Source organism: Oenanthe melanoleuca, unplaced genomic scaffold, assembly GCF_029582105.1.
Source record: "Oenanthe melanoleuca isolate GR-GAL-2019-014 unplaced genomic scaffold, OMel1.0 S001, whole genome shotgun sequence".
Lineage (NCBI taxonomy): Eukaryota > Metazoa > Chordata > Aves > Passeriformes > Muscicapidae > Oenanthe > Oenanthe melanoleuca.
Genome location: NW_026612650.1, coordinates 7,866,012 through 7,882,285, shown reverse-complemented (window position 1 = coordinate 7,882,285; position 16,274 = coordinate 7,866,012). Strand labels below are relative to the sequence as shown.

General features: G+C 50.0%; 1 protein-coding gene across 1 annotated transcript; it reads right to left on the bottom strand.

The window, feature by feature from the left end:
- Positions 1-265: 265 nt before the first annotated feature.
- On the bottom strand, positions 266-14,872 carry LOC130266169 (gastrula zinc finger protein XlCGF49.1-like). Its single transcript, XM_056515524.1, has 3 exons — positions 14,766-14,872; positions 9,953-10,028; positions 266-9,767 (listed from the first exon to the last, which is right to left on the bottom strand). Exons 2-3 carry the CDS (start codon positions 9,999-10,001, stop codon positions 9,013-9,015), a joined length of 804 nt encoding a protein of 267 aa, XP_056371499.1. The 5' UTR covers positions 10,002-10,028; positions 14,766-14,872; the 3' UTR covers positions 266-9,012.
- Positions 14,873-16,274: the final 1,402 nt, after the last annotated feature.

Below are 16,274 nucleotides of genomic sequence, written 5' to 3'. Positions count from 1 at the left end.
GGTACTGGATGGGATTTAAGGTTCTTCCAGCCCAAACCACTCTGTGATTCTATGATGATTTTGTGAGAAACACATTGCATACAAAGTTGCTTTTTTTGTCCTGCTGGGAAGCTGGAATGCTGTAGGTAGTGAACACTGTAGTGAAGCTTTTATGAGAGGATAACTAGGAAATTGCTTTTATTATTCCAATAAATACCATTTGCATTCAGACAACAATAAATAATGTCCACAAATACACGAAAATAGAATCACTGGCTGAGAGAGCTTGCAGTGGAAAAGACAAGTTTTATTTACTTTTAAGAAGCCTTTATTTCCTTAAAGTAGGAAAATATAATTTCATAATTATCACCTTATGCTGTCCTGATATTTACATTACCATACAGTGCTGAAAGCCAGAAAATACCAACTGTTCTGCAGAGGATTTTGTAAAAAATTTATTAACTGCATTCAGACCTGTATATAGATGATTAAAAAAAATACACCGCTGGATTGCATAATTGGGAGAGCTGAACTCTGTGTGGAATTGCAGAGTATGGATCAACAAATGAGGGTGGATTTGGAAGGTTAAAGGTGTTTTATGAAGTCCCCTATTCCAGGGATAGGTGACCTGTACTCAGGAACTGGGCTGTGAAGGGTATGGAAAAATGTAATAAAACCTCAGATACATTCCTGGCTTTCTGTATTTCTTGGTGCAAAGGTCTGAGCACCCCTGGAAAATGTGTGTAGATCTGTAGAGTGATCAGAAATATTGCACTTTTTCATATTACCATCACTTCCTGAAATGTATACACTATGCCCATGAAAGAGTATGATAAATTGGGAATTAGAGACTGGGACTTACTCCAAACCCTTTTATATTCCAAGCAAGGTCTCAGCTCCAAGGGTCACCCAGAGCCCTGATTCTGCACAGAGATTTAATCAATCCCCTCCCAAACTCTGCATCCACTGCTCACACCAGTGACATTTAGCTGGGATTGGGAAGGGTTTAGAGCAGCAACTCCTTTTTCTAATTCTCACTGGACTGATGGATTTAACCTGTAAAAAGTTAAATCTTCACTTTTGCTGCCTCTCAGAGCCACAGCATTTCCCACTCCAAGCTGTGCCCTGAGCACTTAGCACTCAGCGAGCAGCAACAGCTGTTCCCCTATGTCAAAGGGACATTCCCCAAAGTCCAACCACCTCTAATTCCCTCTGACTTGAGCCTGATGTCTCTCCTTACCCGTTATGCTCAGAAGTGAGGATGGAACAGGGATGGAACAGTTCCACACTGCCTCAGATTCACCCAGACCTTCACTCATGGCACTGCATGGGTGCCATCACCAATTAATTCATTTCTCAGCTGGTGATGGGGACCTAAGTATCTATTCCTCATGGCCAGAAGCTGGGAAGAACTGGCACAGGGTGCCCAGAGCAGCTGTGGCTGCCCCTGGATCCCTGGAAGTGTCCAAGGCCAGGCTGGGCACTGGGCTTGGAGCAGCCTGGGATAGGGGAAGCTGGCACAGAATGGAAATGGATGATCCTGAAGGTCCCTCCCAACCAAAAGACCCCATGAGTAGTCCTTCCTTGCACTAGAGAAGTGGCCATCAGCAGATGGAGGAAGCCTTGGCCAGCAGTGGCTGCTCCAGCAGCTCAGCATGTTCCATGGCAGCAGCTCTGGATGAGGGATGCATTTCTGTATTCCGCAGAACACCTGGCTGGGCCAGGAGTTTGTTCCCTACTGCCCTAGCAGGCTAAAGCTCCATCCTTGTCCTCCTGTCACAAGGAGGTGCAAGGCTGAACCTCCGTGTCCTTGACTCCAAGCGTGGCCAGGCAATGTGTGGCAGTTATCTTTAAATTAGAAAATAACTTAAAGCCCCATCCTGACACTCCATCATGCTATGAAGAGGCCAGAACAGTCTCATTATAGATAAAAATCACAAATTAAGGTGTCTCCTCTCATTGACTGAAAAGTTTCCTTCAGAGATAATTCAGAAGAGAAATCTAATTTTTGTGCTCTGAATTTTCTATGAAGGAGCCCTGTCCCCCTTCCCATCACTGTGGTTCTGGCAATAATGGGAAATTATCCATGTCATCCACATCAAGCATCTCAGGACATCAGCTTTGCTTGCCCTCTTTGCTTCTGGATTATAAGCTGGATGGTCAGAACAGTAAATTTTGATGCTCTATCGTTTCCATAGCACTTCGGTGTGACTAAAATGGCTTCATTTCTAATTTAGAAGTAATGTAGAAATTTTTGAAAACAAGAATAAGTGTAATTTTCCTAAAATTAAAATCCTTAATTTTACAGAGAAAATACCACATCACGGGTAAAAGGATTTATGCAATTAATCTTAATTTGCATGAGTATTAGGTAAATTTTATGTAATTAGCTGAGGCCAAAGGTTTTTTGTCAATTAAACTAATTGCTTTTCACACTAGGTGTAGACTGTATTGATCTTTTTTATTCAGATCACTTACATAAGCAAATGAGGTCTAACTGCATCCTTACCACATCATTACTCAGCTATTGTAAATTACAGAACATAGATTCTCTCGTACAATAATACTTTATTTGCGCTATTGCTGTTGAAGGGATGCTGCTTAATTTGGGAACTTCAAACTCTGTTTTCCATCTGTCGATTTAGCACAAATTTGCATTGTAGAGTCTTAGTAGTTAAGATAATGTTCAAGCATAGTTTTAGAAGGATAAATGAAATGCCAGAACAACAACTTTGTCTTTCAAAATCCAGTTAGAAGAGAGATCAGTCAAGCAATGATAGTTCCCACATATGAATCATGACAGGACTTTAAGATTTAATAATTAATCTCAACTTCGTAAAGAATTAGTGCTTTTGGCTTAATGAAGGTTCAAAAAGCCAAGGATTTTCACAGGTTTAGTTGTGAGATTTTTGCTTTTATTGATGCTTTTTTTGTGGTTGTTGGTTGGGTGTTTTATGTTTTTGTTTTTAATGTCCATATGTTGGGGCAGGGGAGCAGTGTTTTACCTGTGGCAAATTCCAGACTCTTAACAGCTTTATCAAGTGTTCCTCTTCACACTGGGAGTTTTTATTTTGGTGGGGTAGAGAAATGATAATCTGTGCCTGATCCTCACCTTGTCCCCATCCCAGAGCACTGAAATTCCTCCTGATATCCAACCTGAATCATCTCAGGCACAGCTCGAGCCCCTTACCAGGACATTTGGCCTTTGAGCACCTGAGCTGCTGTGCTGGAGCTGCAACAGCCCCAGTCGGCCCCCACTGCTCACTGAACCATGGGGTTAATTTGTGCATTCTATCCAAAATAAAGAAGTATTCAATAATATGTTGTTCCAGCAGAACTCTGAATGTTTTGCAAAGATAATCATAGCAGTGTTTCTGCTGCAAGTCAGGCTGGAAGAAACGTTCCTAAGGAGAAGTCACTGGGAACAACAATGTGTCTTGATGTGGTATAAATTGCTTCCCTTAAAAAAGAAGAAATTAATTAGGCTTGATGGATTGTTTGTTCTCCTTACTTGTTAAAATTGTCTGGTGCTGAAGCTGAGCCATATGGAGCAGAGCTGTTGGTGTCAGAGCTCAGATGCCAGCTGCCTAAATTCTTCTAACAACAGCTAGATTTCAACAACTGGATTTCTCAGTGCTCCTGACTCAGAATTAAAAGAAAAAAACCAACACTTCCCCCCACCAAACAACAACAACAACAACAAAAACAAAAACAAAAGTCAGGATGCTGCAGTGCAGGCAAAAGGATTCCGCACAGCTGGCTGAGCTGCCAGCTGAGCTGCCTTTACTCATCCCATGGCCAGTAAGTACTTGCCCACCAGTGCAATTGGGAGGGGAAATACATTCACTCTGGCATGGCCAGAGAGGATTTGGGGAACTGCATTTATTGCTCAGTGCATGGCTGGGATTGAGGGGGGCCTTGGGGACTGCGGTGGGGGGGATGTTCCAGTTCCAACTGTTGTGGTCAAGAGCCTCCAAGAAGAGATGAGGGAGGTGAGGAAGATCAGTGTGGCACCAGTACGAGTCAAAGGCCCCAGATTTAGAGTCCAACGCCCCCCAGCGAGGGAGAGAGGGTACAACCCATGAGCTGACCTGTGGTTCTTCCTGCGAGACCATGGGGAAGACATGGGAAAATGGGATGGGAAACCCACTTCTGTCCTACCAGCACGGCTGCATAAACTCAAGGAGGGAAGCACTAACTAAGGGAGTTCTACTAAAGTGAAGGTAGACTCGACTTCCCATAACCAAGGTGCAGGGTATTACAGAAGAGAAGATAATCTGTCAGACCCACTTGAAGAAACCTCTGCTCTGTATGCCCAAGAAGGAAATAATAAGCAGGGCTAGAGGGGTCCTGCCTCAATTCAGGGAGAGGCATGCGATGACAGGATCTATTGGACATGGTGGATCTGATGACCTGGCACATCAGAGCCACAAAAACATAGAGTGTTAGTTAATACTGGTTCACAGTGTACCATGATATCATCAAGACATGTGGGGGAAGAACCTGTTTCCATTGTTGGGGTGACAGGGGGATCACAGGAATTGACTTTGCTGGAAGCTGAGGTAAGCATGAAAGGGAAGGGGTGGCAGAAACATCCTATTGTAACTGGCCCAGAGGCTCCATGTATTCTAGGCATAGACTTCCTCCGAAACCGCTCTTAAAAAGACCCAAGGAGACTCAGGTGGGCTTTTGGAATAGCTGCTGTAGCAGCAGAGAGCATTAAGCAGTTGAACACACCTGGATTGTCAGAAAACCCATCTGGAGTAGGACTCCTAAAAGTGACAGAGCAACAGGTGCCAATTGCCACCTTGACAGTGTACCGCTGGCAGTACCGGACAGATCGAGATACTGCGATCCCCATCCACAAGATGATCCGAGAGCCAGAGAGCCAAAACCCAGTCACCCTTTAACAGCCCCATCTGGCCTGCCTGCAAATCTGATGGAGAAAGGAGATTAACTGTGGACTATCGTGCATTGCATGAAGTGACTCCACCGCTGAGCGCTGCCGTGCTGGACATGCTGGAGCTGCAGTATGAGTTGGAGTCCAAGGCAGCAAGGTGGTATGCCACCAGTGACATTGCCAAAGCATTTTTCTCCATTCCTTTGGCAGCAGAGTGCAGGCCTCAGTTTGCTTTCACCTGGAGGGGTGCGCAGTACACCTGGAACCAACTGCCTCAGGAGTGGAAACACAGCCCCACCATCTGCCATGGACTGATCCAGGCTGCGCTGGAAAAGGGTGAGGCTGCATAAGACCTGCACAACATCAATGACATCATTGTGTGGGGGAACAGGGCAATGGAGGTATCAGAGAAAGGTAAGAAGTCATCCAGATTTTGCTGGGAGCCGGCTTTGCCATTAAGAAAAGCAAAGCCAAAGGACCTGCCCGAGAGACCCAGTCAAGATAGACAGCGCCAGGTCCCCACTGAGATCATCAATAAGATCACTGCAATGTCTCCACCAATAAGCAAGAAGGAAACATAAGCTTTCCTAGGTGCCATAGGCTTTTGGAGAATGCACATGCCTGAGTACAGCCAGATTGTGAGCCCTCTCTACCTGGTCCCCAGCAAGAAGAACAATTTCCACTGGGGCCCTGAACAACAGCAAGCCTTCGCCCAGATCAAGCAGATCGCTCATGCAGTAGCCCTTGGCCCAGTCAGGATGGGACCAGAGGTAAAGAATGTGCTCTGCTCTGCAGCCGGGAACCATGGTCTGTCCTGGAGCCTTTGGTAGAAGGTGCCTGGTGAGACCCGAGGCCGACCCCTGGGATTCTGGAGCAGAAGTTACAGAGGGTCTGAAGCCAATTTCACTCCCACAGAGAAGGGGATCTTGGCTGCCTATGAATGAGTTCAAGATACCTCAGAGGTGATTGGCACCAAAGCACAGCTTCTCTTGGCACCCCAACTGCCAGTGCTGGGGTGGATGTTTAAAGGAAAGGTTCCCTCTACCCACCATGCCACCGACGCCACATGGAGCAAGTGGATTGCCCTCATCACGCAGCGCACCCGTATTGACAACCCGAATCGCCCTGGGATTTTGGAGATAATTACAAACTGGCCAGAAGGTGAAGATTTTGGTCTCACTGATGAAGAGGACCAGAAACAAGTGACCCGGGCTGAAGAAGCTCCACCGTACAACCAACTGCCAGCAGATGAAACATGCTACGCCCTTTTCACTGACAGTTCCTGTCGTATTGTGGGAATGAACCAAAAGTGGAAAGCAGCCGTATGGAGCCCCACACGACAGGTTGCACAAGCTACCGAAGGAGAAGGTGGATCAAGTCAACTTGCTGAACTCAAAGCTGTTCAGCTGGCCTTGGACATTGCTTAAAGAGAGAAGTGGCCAAAGCTCTATTATTACACTGATTCATGGATGGTAGCCAATTCTCTGTGGGGTTGGCTGGAAAGGTGGAAAAAGGCTGACTGGCAAAGTAGAGGAAAACCAATCTGGGCTGCTGATGACTGGAAAGACATTGCCACTCGGGTAGAGAAGCTACCCGTGAAAATCTGTCATGTGGATGCCCATGTTTCCAAGAGTCAGGCTAATGAAGAACACCGACACAATGAGCAGGTAGATCAGGCTGCACGGATAGAGGTGTCAAAGACAGACTTGGATTGGCAACACAAAGGAGAATTGTTCCTGGCTCGATGGGCCCACAATACCTCAGGTCATCAGGGCAGAAACGCCACCTATAAGTGGGCACGAGACCGAGGGGTGGATCTAACCATGGACAGCATCTCTCAGGTTATCCACGACTGTGACACGTGCGCTGCCATCAAGCAAGCCAAGCAGGTGAAGCCCCTCTGGTATGGTGGGCAATGATCCAAATATAAGTACAGAGAGGCCTGGTAGATTGACTACATCACACTGCCTCAAACCCACCAAGGCAAGCACTACGTGTTGACAACAGTGGAAGCCACCACAGGATGGTTGGAAACCTACCCTGTGCCCCATGCCACTGCTCAGAACTCCATGCCGGGTTTTGAGAAACAAGTCCTTTGGAGGCATGGCACCCCTGAGAATTGAGTCAAGACAATGGGACTCATTTCAAGAATAGCCTTATAAGAACCTGGGCTAGAGAACACGGCATTGAGTGGGTGTACCATATTCCCTACCATGCACTAGTGGCTGGGAAAGTCGAATTGCCTGCTTAAAACCATCTTAAAGGCACTTGGTGGGGGTACTTTCAAGAAGTGGGAGATTAATCTACCAAAGGCCACATGGTTAGTGAATACCCGAGGTTCCACCAACCGAGCAGGCCCTGCCCAATCTGAGCCCTTGGGAGCACCAGATGGAGAAAAGGTTCCAGTAGTACACCTGAGAGGCACATTAGGAAAAACTGTTTCGGTGAACTCTGCCTCCAGCAAAGACAATCCTGTTCGTTGGGTGGTTTTCGCTCAAGGCCTAGTCTGCACTTGGTGAGTGATGCAAAATGATGGAGAGACCCCATGCATACCTCAAGGAGTCCTTGTTCTAGGGTGAACTATCTATGATACTGTGCCTGTTTCTGTAACTGCATGTATGTATATGATTTAAAAGTTTTAATTTGATGTAGCATGTTGGTATGGGAAAAATTTGGGGTGGATAATGCTGAGGGTTGAGGTTTGTTCTCTTACTGTCCCAGCTTAAAGAACTTTTCCCATTAATATGCTAGGGGATCCTGCTGGGTTACACCCAGGCTCTTTTCAGAACTCTAGACAAAGGGGTAGGTGGGAGCTGGCTTCCGGGGGGCTGCTCTCTCACCAGCGAGCTCTGAGGAGGAGGATTGCCATCTCCAGCCCATGCGGTCGGAACTTCGGGAAACCAGGTACTCTCCTGTGGAACACTGATCTGCATCTGGTCTGCTCCAGCCTCCTACCTGTAAGACCACAGCTGACCACCAGGACTCAAATGGTGAGTGGCGAGCTGTTCCGCCACCCTGCTCCCACCTTAGACACAGCCTGGCTGCTGCTGCCTCCCTTCCCTCCCCACTCCTGTCTGCCACCTCCGCAGCTGTGCAGGTCCTACCCCACCTTCACCACCAGGATTGACTGCAGGCAGTGTGTCTGCGGCTGGATGAAGGACTGGAACTGAGTTATGTGTATTGTTTGGTCGTTAATTTTCATAGCTACTGTTTTTCTGTTTGTCTGGTTAGATATATTAATAGAGAGCTGTTATTCCTACCCCCTTATCTCTGCCTGAGAGTTCCTGATTCAATAATTACAATACTCGGGAGGGAGGGGTCTTACATTCTCTGTTTCAAAGAGGAGCTTCTGCCTTTATTGGCAGACACTCGTTCTTCAAACCAGGACATTTATCATTAAGTATGCATTTACTATTATATATTTTTCTAGTGCTAGATATTCATTATTGTTACACACTTATTTGTCATTAAGTACTCACTGCCAGTAAATATTTAGAATAGAGTCGACAAGATAGAGGTCTTGTCAAACTCCCAAAGGGGGGAAATTAATGCTTTAAGTTTTAAGTTTTTCTGTTCTACTTTGGTAGCTTTTAGCTTTGTATTAAGGGTTACTAGGGTCTTTTCACAGGGTGGTGAAGACAAAAGTCCTATTCCAGCTGGAGACTCAAGGACAATCTCTTCAAACTTCAGGCCCTAAGCATAAAGAATATGGAAAGAAGACGGTGAGCAAGCAAGTAAGCAAGCAAGGAGGATGCCACTTCATAATTTGAGGCTATTAACTGGACAGATGAACTCTGTATGCAAATGGACTAAACTTATAAAAATGTGAGATCTGGTGACCAAGCCCTCTTTTGCTTCCATCTTGAAGCCATGTGGGCAGGGCCACAAGTGTGGCACTGGTACTGCCAGGGTGCTGCCTTTGAAGGCCCCTTTATAAGTACCCACTTTATTCCTCTTAACTCTGTCTGGACTCTGTTCCAGCTCCTCTAGGCGTCACAGCCAGACGTCTTCCCAACATGGATCACCGGGAATGTGGGACATCAGGGCTCTCCCCAGCATGGGTCCTCTGATGGGGGATGGAGATGGAGCAGAGGATTAAATTCTTCCTGAAGTGGGGCACTTGCAGAGCTTCATTACTGGTGTCTCCACTGGTGTTGATTCAAGACTGAGCTGGTCCTGAAGCACTTCCCACACTCAGGACACTGGTAGGGCTTCTCCCCACTGTGGATGCGTTGGTGCCTGATGAGGTGGGAGCTGTACCTGAAGCCCTTCTTGCAGTCGGGGCAGCGGAAGGGCCTCTCATCTGTGTGAATCCGCTCATGTATGAGGAGAAGAGAGCTGGTCTGAAAACTCTTCCCACATTTGGGACACTCATAGGGCCGCTCCCCAGTGTGGATCTTCAGGTGAGAAGTGAGGTGAGAGCTCCGGCTGAAGCTCAGGCCACATTCCCCACACTCAAAGGGTCGTTCCCCGGTGTGGATGCGATGGTGGATGATCAGTCCAGGGCTGTCTCTGAAGCCCTTCCCACACTCAGGACACTCATAGGGCTTCTCTCCAGTGTGGATCATCTGGTGGCGGATCAGGCGGGACCTCCAGCTGAAGCTCTTCCCACACTCCAAGCACTTGTGGGGCTTTTCGTCATCGAGAAGCTGCTCGTGGACCACCATCTCCGAGCTCCGGCTGAAGCTCTGTCCATCTTCCTGGCCCAGGCTGGCTTTTTCCTCTTCAGAGCACTCTGGGCTGGGTTTGGAGCCTCTCCTCGTACAGGATCTCTGCAGCTTTTCCTCCCCACTGGATTCCTGCGCCGTGGAGCCACTCCAAACAGCCTCTTGCACAAGGTTCTGCCGTGGGGATTTGACTTCCCTGGTCTCCATCCTCAGCTCCTTGTCTGGGGGAAGAAGGAAAAGGAGAGGATGGGATTTGCCTCCATGCCAGAGGGAAGGCAAGGAGATCCCCCCAGTCCATCCCCGGCAGGACAGTGTTGGCAGTGGAGTTGTCCTGCAGCCGGGGGCCGTGCTGGTATGGGAGATGGAGCAGGACAGAGCAGGAAAGGGGCACTGACTTCCTCCTCACCTGCCTGGATGTTCTGGGGTCTCTTCTTCCTTGCAGCCTCCTCCTCCATCCAGCCAAGGGTTGGGAATGGGAAATTCTGGTTTGAGGGGGAAAACAGATGTGAGAACCTTGGGTTTGAAGGTTCCCCTGCCTATGTCAATGTCTAGGAGTCAGCATTGTGTGTCCATAAAAATCTGCTCTGAAAATGCCTCTCAGGAGTTTCCCATCTCATTTTGGGGTTCTGAGATTTCTCCCTGTCCAGGATGCTGGGAGTCTGTGCTGGTTTTGCATGGAAGTCACCTAAGAGGAGGGAGAAGGAGCACAGACACACACAGAGGGGGTTTTTTTCTCTATGAGAACTTCCTCTTTGAGTTTCTGGGACCAATTGGAAAGCTGATTTAATAACTGACAGCCTGGGAAACCAATTAAAAGGTCACTTCGCCGCCATGGATCACATCGGTAAAAGTGAAACTCTTCTGTCTTCCAGCTTCCAAAGGGGTAAGGCCAGCCAGCTGGCCTGGCCCAGCCCCCCTCCCCATGCAACCTGGCCGGGCAGGGGTGGAGGAGCCAACCGAGGCCCCCCCCGTTTTCAACTAGAGGCCCTGATGGCCAGGGGAAAGAGAAACCTTTGATAAGATCCTAGTTTCTCCCCCCAGTGTGGCCACAGCTCAGCCAGGGCCCTGCCACTATCTCAGAAGCAGCCGTGGGGAAGTGAAGCCCCCAGCCGCCCACGCAGTTTGGGGAAATGCAGCTGGGCTCTGTTCCAGCTGAGCCCCACCACGCATTCACTTGCTGGGCTCTGCAGTCCCATGTAGCTTTTCCCACAGTGGCATGGCTCCAACATAGCCTTGCCTGGTTCCCTTCACCTTCTGTGTGCAATTTAACCCTTCCAATGCTTGGATAAGACTGCAGACCTCTTGACTTCCCTTGAATGAGAGGAATAAAGCAGAAAGTATACTAAAGTCACTGAAGTAAGAGCCAAGTTTCCTTGGGAAAGAGATTGAGGAGATGTCATGAAAAGATTGGCTGAAAAGACCTTTTTGTAAGCTATGGGGTGAACTGAACTACACTGAGTATTCCTATAAATAGCGGAGAAAATACATTGGGGGGGAGTTGAAGTGTTTGAGAAAAGGGTCCTTTGCCCTGAGGAAATGGGAGTCTCTGTTCTGGAGACTGGAAAGACGAACAGAGACATTTGATGAAAAAAAGAGATGAAAGAGAGCTTTTGTTTTTGAACAGCTTGCCCTTAAAAGTAATACCCCATGTGTTTGACATAACCCATAACACAGCTCTGGAAAGACTGTGAAGATGGGAGAAGTTTCGTGGTTTGCAGATTTTCCCGGATGGATGCAAATTGTGAGAGTGTGGACACAAGAGAACTTTATTCTTCTCTTGGAACAGAACCCTATGGCCAAAACAAGAAGGAACTTCTCTCTCTAGAGTGAACTGAAATGATTATTTAAGTGAAAGACTCACTGAAGTGTGTCTGTATGTTGTTAAGAAATATGGAAGGGGGGGAAGTGATCTGGAAATCTTATTCTGAATTTCTTATTTTCTCTGTGTTATTAATAACTTTCTTCTCTATAACCTTCAAAGTTTTAGGCCTGCCTTATTTTTGCTCCTAAATCCTATCTCAAAGAGAAAATTTGGTATAGTAAAATTGGCAAACCTAAACTAAACCAAGACAGAGTCCCAGGAATCTGAAAAGCTCCTTCCTCTTCAGTTTCCCCACTTACGGACACCAGGGGCTATGGGGGCCCCACAGTACTTTCTCCCTTTATTCTCTGCTTTGGGGTGCTGGGGGTCCAAGGAGTCCCCCCTGCCCCTCTCCAGGCTGTTGAGGGTCCCGCCAATGGCAGCGCTCCCCCCTCTCTGGGCTCCCCACTTTGGGGTCCTGGGGGACACAGGGCTCTGCTCCTCCAGGCTGCCTCTGCCGGCAGCCGCCACCAGAACCCCCCCCCAGTGTCCCCCCCAAGGGGCATTTTCTGCTCAGATTTGGAGTTCTTCATTGTAAAAACATCCCACCCAAAAAACCCAAACCAGGGACCCCCCAGGATACCTGGGCTGAGCTCCCCCTCCCCAGTCACCTGTGGGATGGGGGGGACAGGTGACACTCCCACAGGTGAGGGGCTGTGAATTCACGGAGCGCTCGACCTCCTCCTTACTTCTCCATTTCCTGATCTTTCTTTGTCCCTCCCCTTCTTCCTCCTCTTCTTCCATCCCTCCTCCCTAACCCCACCTCCTCCTACTTTCATCCTTTCTTGCTCTCCTTCTCCATCCCTCCTCTTCCATCCCTCCTCCATCCTAACCCCACCTCTTTCTCCCTCTTCCATCCCTTCTCACTCTCCTCCTTCATCCCTCCTCTTCCACCCCTCCTCCTCCTCCTCCCCAGGAGCAGCGACACCCTCAGTTCCCCGTTGCCCAAGCCCTCACAGCCTGTGGCAGGAGCAGGATGGAGCCAGGATAGGTTGGAATGTGCAGTGTGGGGCTCTTGGCTGCTCCCACCTGCTGGGGCTGGGGGGTCCCCAGCCCGGAGAAAAGAAGAGGCAAACTGGGAAAACTGGGGGCTGCACATCCAAACTGGGGCTTGCTGGGCACCCTGCATGGGGACTTCCAGCCCTTGGGGCTCCTCTCAGGAGCCTGGAGATCCAGGGGGGGATCCCATCAGTGGCATCACATGGAGTGACTGAATTATACTGGGATCATACTGGGAACAGCTTGGACCATGCTTCAGGACACTACAATCACACTGAGAGACTGGGATCATACTGGCATCATACTGGGAATGAGTAGGAACCTGTGGGGGCAATTGAGACCATGTTGTGGGCAAATGGGATATACTGGGAGTGACTGGGGTCATGCTGAGGGTGACCATGAGAAGCTGTGAGCAACTGGGATCATGCTACAAGCAACTGGGAGGAACAGGGAGTGACTCGTTGCATGCTGGGGGTGATTGAAAGCAACAGGGCCAACATTGGGATGAACTGGGCCCATACTGGAGACTGGCATCATACTGGATCACACTGGCAGCAACTGGGACTTCACTGACACTGTGGCTGTGTGCACCTGGAATCACATTAGGGGTGACTAGGATTATCCTGGATGTGACTGGGACCATACTGGGAGTGACTACGAGTCCTGTTGGGATCATCCTGAGAGCTACTCAGATTGTAGTGGGTGTGAATGGATCCTGACTGGGGGTTACTAGGAGCTACTGGGCCCATGTTGGGAGGAAAATATGGACTCATTGGGAGCAACTGGAAAGTACTGAAACCATGCTGAGGGGATGTTGAGACAACAACTGGAGCAACTCAGATCACACTAGGACCAACTGGGACTATACTGAGGTGACTGGAACTACACTGGGAACAGCTGGGATCGACTGGGAGTGAGTGGGACCATGCTGAGAGGGATTGGGACTATTCTACAGACAAGTGGGATCATACTGGAAGGAACTGGGAACAACTGGAACTATTCTAGCAGAAACTGGGATCATACTGGGATTACAGTGGGAACAGCTGGGTCCATGCTGGGTGAGACGGGGATCACACTGAGGGTGACTGGAATCATACTGGGATTGACTGTGAGCAACTGGAATCATGCTGAAAGCAACTGGGAAGAAGTGGGAGTGGCAGCATGCTGGGGATGACTGGGATATACTGGGAGTGACTGGGAGTTACTAAGACTGCAAGTGACTGGGACCATACTGGGACTGGCTACAGTCATACTGAGATTCCAGTGAGTGTAACTGGACCCTGACTGGGGGTTACTGGGAGTTCCAAGGCCCGTGCTGGGAGACAACCGCACAGACACTGGGAGGAACGGGGAGCAACTGGGAATGACAGGATGCATGCCAGTGACAACTGGAATGTACTGGGAGTGACTGGGATAAAACCGGGGGCACCTGAACCACACTGAGGTAACTGGGAGTGCCTGGGAAAGACTATGAGAATGTTCAGTGCAACTGGGATATACTGGCAGAGTCTGAGACCATGCGAGTGGGGACTGCGACCACACTGGAAATCTGCTGGGGGCAACTGGGACCACACTGGGGGCAAGTGTGAGTGACTGGGGCCCTGCTGAGGGAGGCTGGCATCATACTGGGAGTTACTGGGATTACATTAGGGACAACCGAGAAAGCTGAGAACACACTGGATGAAAGTGAGAGTGACTGGGAGCAACTGGAACTGTGCTGGGGGCAAATTGCATCGTAATAGGGAATGACTGGGAGTGACTGGGCTCATACTGGGAGCAACAGGGATCAGCCAGGGGTTGAGGAGAAGTGACCAGGACCATACTGGGATAGACTGGGCTGATGCTGGCAGCAGCCACTGGCGGCACCGGGAGCCCCGAAGCCCTTTCCCGGCCATGCCGCCCCTCCAGCCCCAGCACCCCCCGCCGGGGTCCCGGCAATGCCAGGGGTCCCCCCCTCTCGGGCTCCCCGCTTTGCCCTTCTGGGGCTCTCCTGTGTCTGCGCTCCCGCTCAGGGAAGCCGCGCCTCTCCCGGGGCTCCCCAAAACCGCTGTCCCCCCGCCGATCCCGCCGCTCCCGCGCGCTCCCCACGCGGCCCCGGCAGAGCTCGCAGGGCCCGGCCCGGGAAGCCCAACCCCCACCGCGGGGGGACCCGCATCCCCCCGCCCCCAAGGGGGCTCTGCCCGCACCCACCGGGACCCCCAAAAACACCTCCCGGGGACCCCCCGATGTCCCCCGAGGGGCATCTGCGGCTCGGCTCTGGGGCCCTGCAAGCCACAAACATCTCCCCGCACCAAAAGCCCCAAACCCAGCCCCCACTCCCCGGGATATTTGGGGCGAGCTCCCCCTTCCCTGCACCTACGGGGTGGGGGGCGATGGTCCCGGGGGGCTGCGAGTTCAGGGAGGGCTGGAGCCGCGCCGCTGCTTCTCTCCTCCTGCTTCTGCTGCGGCTCCGCCTCTTCCTCCCTCCTCCTCCTCTTCCTGCTCCTGCCGCCCTTCCGGATCTCACGTCCCCGTTCTTCTTCCCTCCTCCTCCTGCCCGTTCCCGAAGCCCTCGCAGCCCGCGGCAGGAGCGGGGATGGAGCCGGGACAGGTTGGGATGGGCAGCGCGGGGCTCTCGGCTGCTCCCACCCGCTGTGATCCCGGCCCCGGGAAAAGGAGAGGGAAACTGGGACAACTGGGGGCTGCACATCCAAACTGGGGCTTGCTGCACACCCTGCATGGGCACTTCCAGCCCTTGGCCGGAACCTGGAGATCCAGGAGGGGGAAGGCAGAGACAGGGAGTGGCATCACTGGGAGTGACTGGGGATTCTACTGGGATTGGACTGACATTAAACTGGGAGCAGCTGGGCCCATGGTGGGGGAGGCTGCAGTCACACTGAAGGAGTAGGGGATCGTACTGGGATCATACTGGGAGTGAGCAGGAGCCTGGAGGGCCAATTGAAGCCTTCTTGGGTGCAAGTGGGATACACTGGGAGTGACTGGGGTCATGCTAAGGGTGTCCAGGATCAGCTGTTAGCAACTATAATCATGGTGGAGCAACTGGGAAAAACTAGGATTGACTGGGTGCATGCTGGGATTCATTAGAAGCCACTGTGCTTATACTGGAATGAAGTGAGATCATGCTAGAGGTGACTGGAATTATACTAGCAATGCATGGACTACACTGAAGCTCACTGGGAATGGTTGTGAGCAATAAGATCATACTGGAAGGAGCTGGGAGTGACTGGGAATATGCTGGCAGGGACTGAGAGAGGCTGAGAGTGACTGGAACCAAAGTGAGTGTGAAAGAAAGCAACTGAAACCGTGTGGGGTGTGGGCAAACCATAAAGCTTGGCACTGCAGAAAATTCCTGGGAAGCGCAGAAGAACTTAGATTACACATGTCCTGTTTCTTTGAAGGTTGCAGACCTTTAGAAAACTAATAAACTGTCTGGCTGACGGATTTATTACTATTGTAACTCAGACTGATAGTGCTGTAGATTAAATTAGTGTATGCAGTTTGATAACCAAGATGCCTTGGCAAGAGCAAACAGAGCAAAAGCTCTGAAGATTACAAGAAGATTGGCTGATGGGAAAGAAGATTTTACTAAGTAGAAATGTAAAGTTTGTCTGTGTAATGTTTAACTAAATGATTGCTGTAGAAAATTATCTGCCTTCCTCTAAATGGTATATAAGCACATGTAACTCACAGTAAAATCTGGATTCTGATCACGAGTCAGTAGCTCCGTCTCACAATCGTCGATAATTGATGCTCCCTTGAGAGGAGAATAACCAGCCTAGCTGGTGGCAATCAGTGAGCCCCTGGAACTGAGAAGTGTTAGTGAGAGAACCGCGTCTGGGCCCACAGTCACCTGTCTGCTGTGACATCA

Coding starts and splice junctions, on each gene's coding strand:
- LOC130266169 (XM_056515524.1), bottom strand. CDS start 10,001: ATGGAGGAGGAGGCTGCAAGGAAGAAGAGACCCCAGAACATCCAGGCA. Junction 9,768..9,952: donor ACCCCAGAACATCCAGGCAG/GTGAGGAGGAAG, acceptor TTCTTCCCCCAG/ACAAGGAGCTGAGGATGGAG.